General features: G+C 48.5%; 1 protein-coding gene across 1 annotated transcript; it reads right to left on the reverse strand.

The window, feature by feature from the left end:
* Nucleotides 1-243: 243 nt before the first annotated feature.
* LOC128947885 (olfactory receptor 14C36-like) lies at nt 244-1,125 on the reverse strand (the record flags this gene model as incomplete). The annotated part of the gene is made up of 1 exon (XM_054292386.1): nt 244-1,125. A coding segment is annotated over exon 1 (882 nt), but the record flags the coding sequence as incomplete, so codon positions are not given.
* Between the last annotated feature and the right edge of the window lie 463 nt (nt 1,126-1,588).

The following is a 1,588-nucleotide window of genomic DNA, read 5'->3' on the forward strand; positions in this document are numbered from 1 at the left end:
AGCTCCTCATTGATACAGTCTGTGGCCACAGGGAAAGTGGAGAGAAATTACACGAGAAATGGCACAAACATTGACATTTATTTGTAGGCAATATGAAAAAAATAATAGAAAGAAAAGCAACCCCAAGAATGAAACCATCAAGAAGTATCAAAGACGACTTTTATTATGAGTGATTTGCAGAAATTGTTTAGTTTAATGTTCCTGAAACCATCCAGTCATCAGTCTCCGCTCTTCAGCCTTGAGCTCCTGGTTCCTCAGGCTGTAGATGAGGGGGTTCAGGGCTGGAGGCACCACCGAGTATAGAACTGACAGGGTCAGATCCAGGGATGGGGAGGAGAAGGAAGGGGGCTTCACGTAGGCAAATGAGGCGGTGATGAAGAACAGAGAGACCACGGCCGGGTGAGGGAGGCAGGTGGAAAAGGCTTTGTTCCGTCCTTGCTCAGAGGGGATCCTCAGCACAGCCCTGAAGATCTGCACATAGGAGAAAACAATGAACACAAACCAGCAAAGTGCTAAACACACACTAACAGCAAGAAGCCCCAGTTCCCTGAGGTAGGAATTTGAGCAGGAGAGCTTGAATATCGGGGGGATTTCACAGAAGAACTGTCCCAGGGCATTGCCATGGCACAGGGGCAGGGAAAATGTATTGGCTGTGTGCAGCAGTGAATAGAGAAAGGCACTGGCCCAGGCAGCTGCTGCCATGTGGGCACAAGCTCTGCTGCCCAGGAGGGTCCCGTAGTGCAGGGGTTTGCAGATGGACACGTAGCAGTCATAGCACATGATCGTCAGGAGGGAAAATTCTGCTGACATGAAGAACACAAAGAAAAAGAGCTGTGCAGCACATCCTGTGTAGGAGATGTCCCTGGTGTCCCAGAGGGAATTGTGCATGGCTTTGAGGACAGTGGTACAGATGGAGCCCAGGTCAGTGAGGGCCAGGTTGAGCAGGAAGAAGAACATGGGTGTGTGCAGATGGTGGCCGCAGGCTATGGCGCTGATGATGAGGCCGTTGCCCAGGAGGGCAGCCAGGGAGATGCCCAGCAAGAGGCAGAAGTGCAGGAGCTGCAGCTGCCACGTGTCTGCCAATGCCAGCAGGAGGAAGTGCCTGATGAAGCTGTTGTTGGACATTTCTTCACTCTGGGCATCATGGACTGTTGAAAGAAGACATTGACAGTGTGGGATCAACTTTGAATCAATCTTATGCTATTTTATTTGGAATCCCCTCCAAATTTTTTCTCTTCATGTGAGGGGACTTTATAATCTTTTATGAGTTTGAATTTGTGCTGCTAAGTTACTGCTTTATCTTCAGCATTGGTCTCATATGGAACAATGGGGAGCCCAGAGGGAACACAGGGCAACTGTGCTTCAGTGCAGTCAGACGAGCTGATCCCCACACAGGTGTCTTTGCTCATTACAACTCTCTGTATTTCAAGGTGATCACACGTAAAACTTCCTTGGAAAAGAAAGTGCATTCTTTGATAACTCCAATTTCAAAATAAATTTCCCTAAACTCTCCTCTCCTTTTTGTTCTCTGTTTCTGGACAAGGAAAATATATCCAAGGTTGGTCTGGCTCTTGGGTGCCTGGAGGTG

This window comes from Melozone crissalis, unplaced genomic scaffold (genome assembly GCF_028551555.1).
Source record: "Melozone crissalis strain CALT ecotype California unplaced genomic scaffold, PUWL_Pcris_2 ptg000109l_1, whole genome shotgun sequence".
NCBI lineage: Eukaryota > Metazoa > Chordata > Aves > Passeriformes > Passerellidae > Melozone > Melozone crissalis.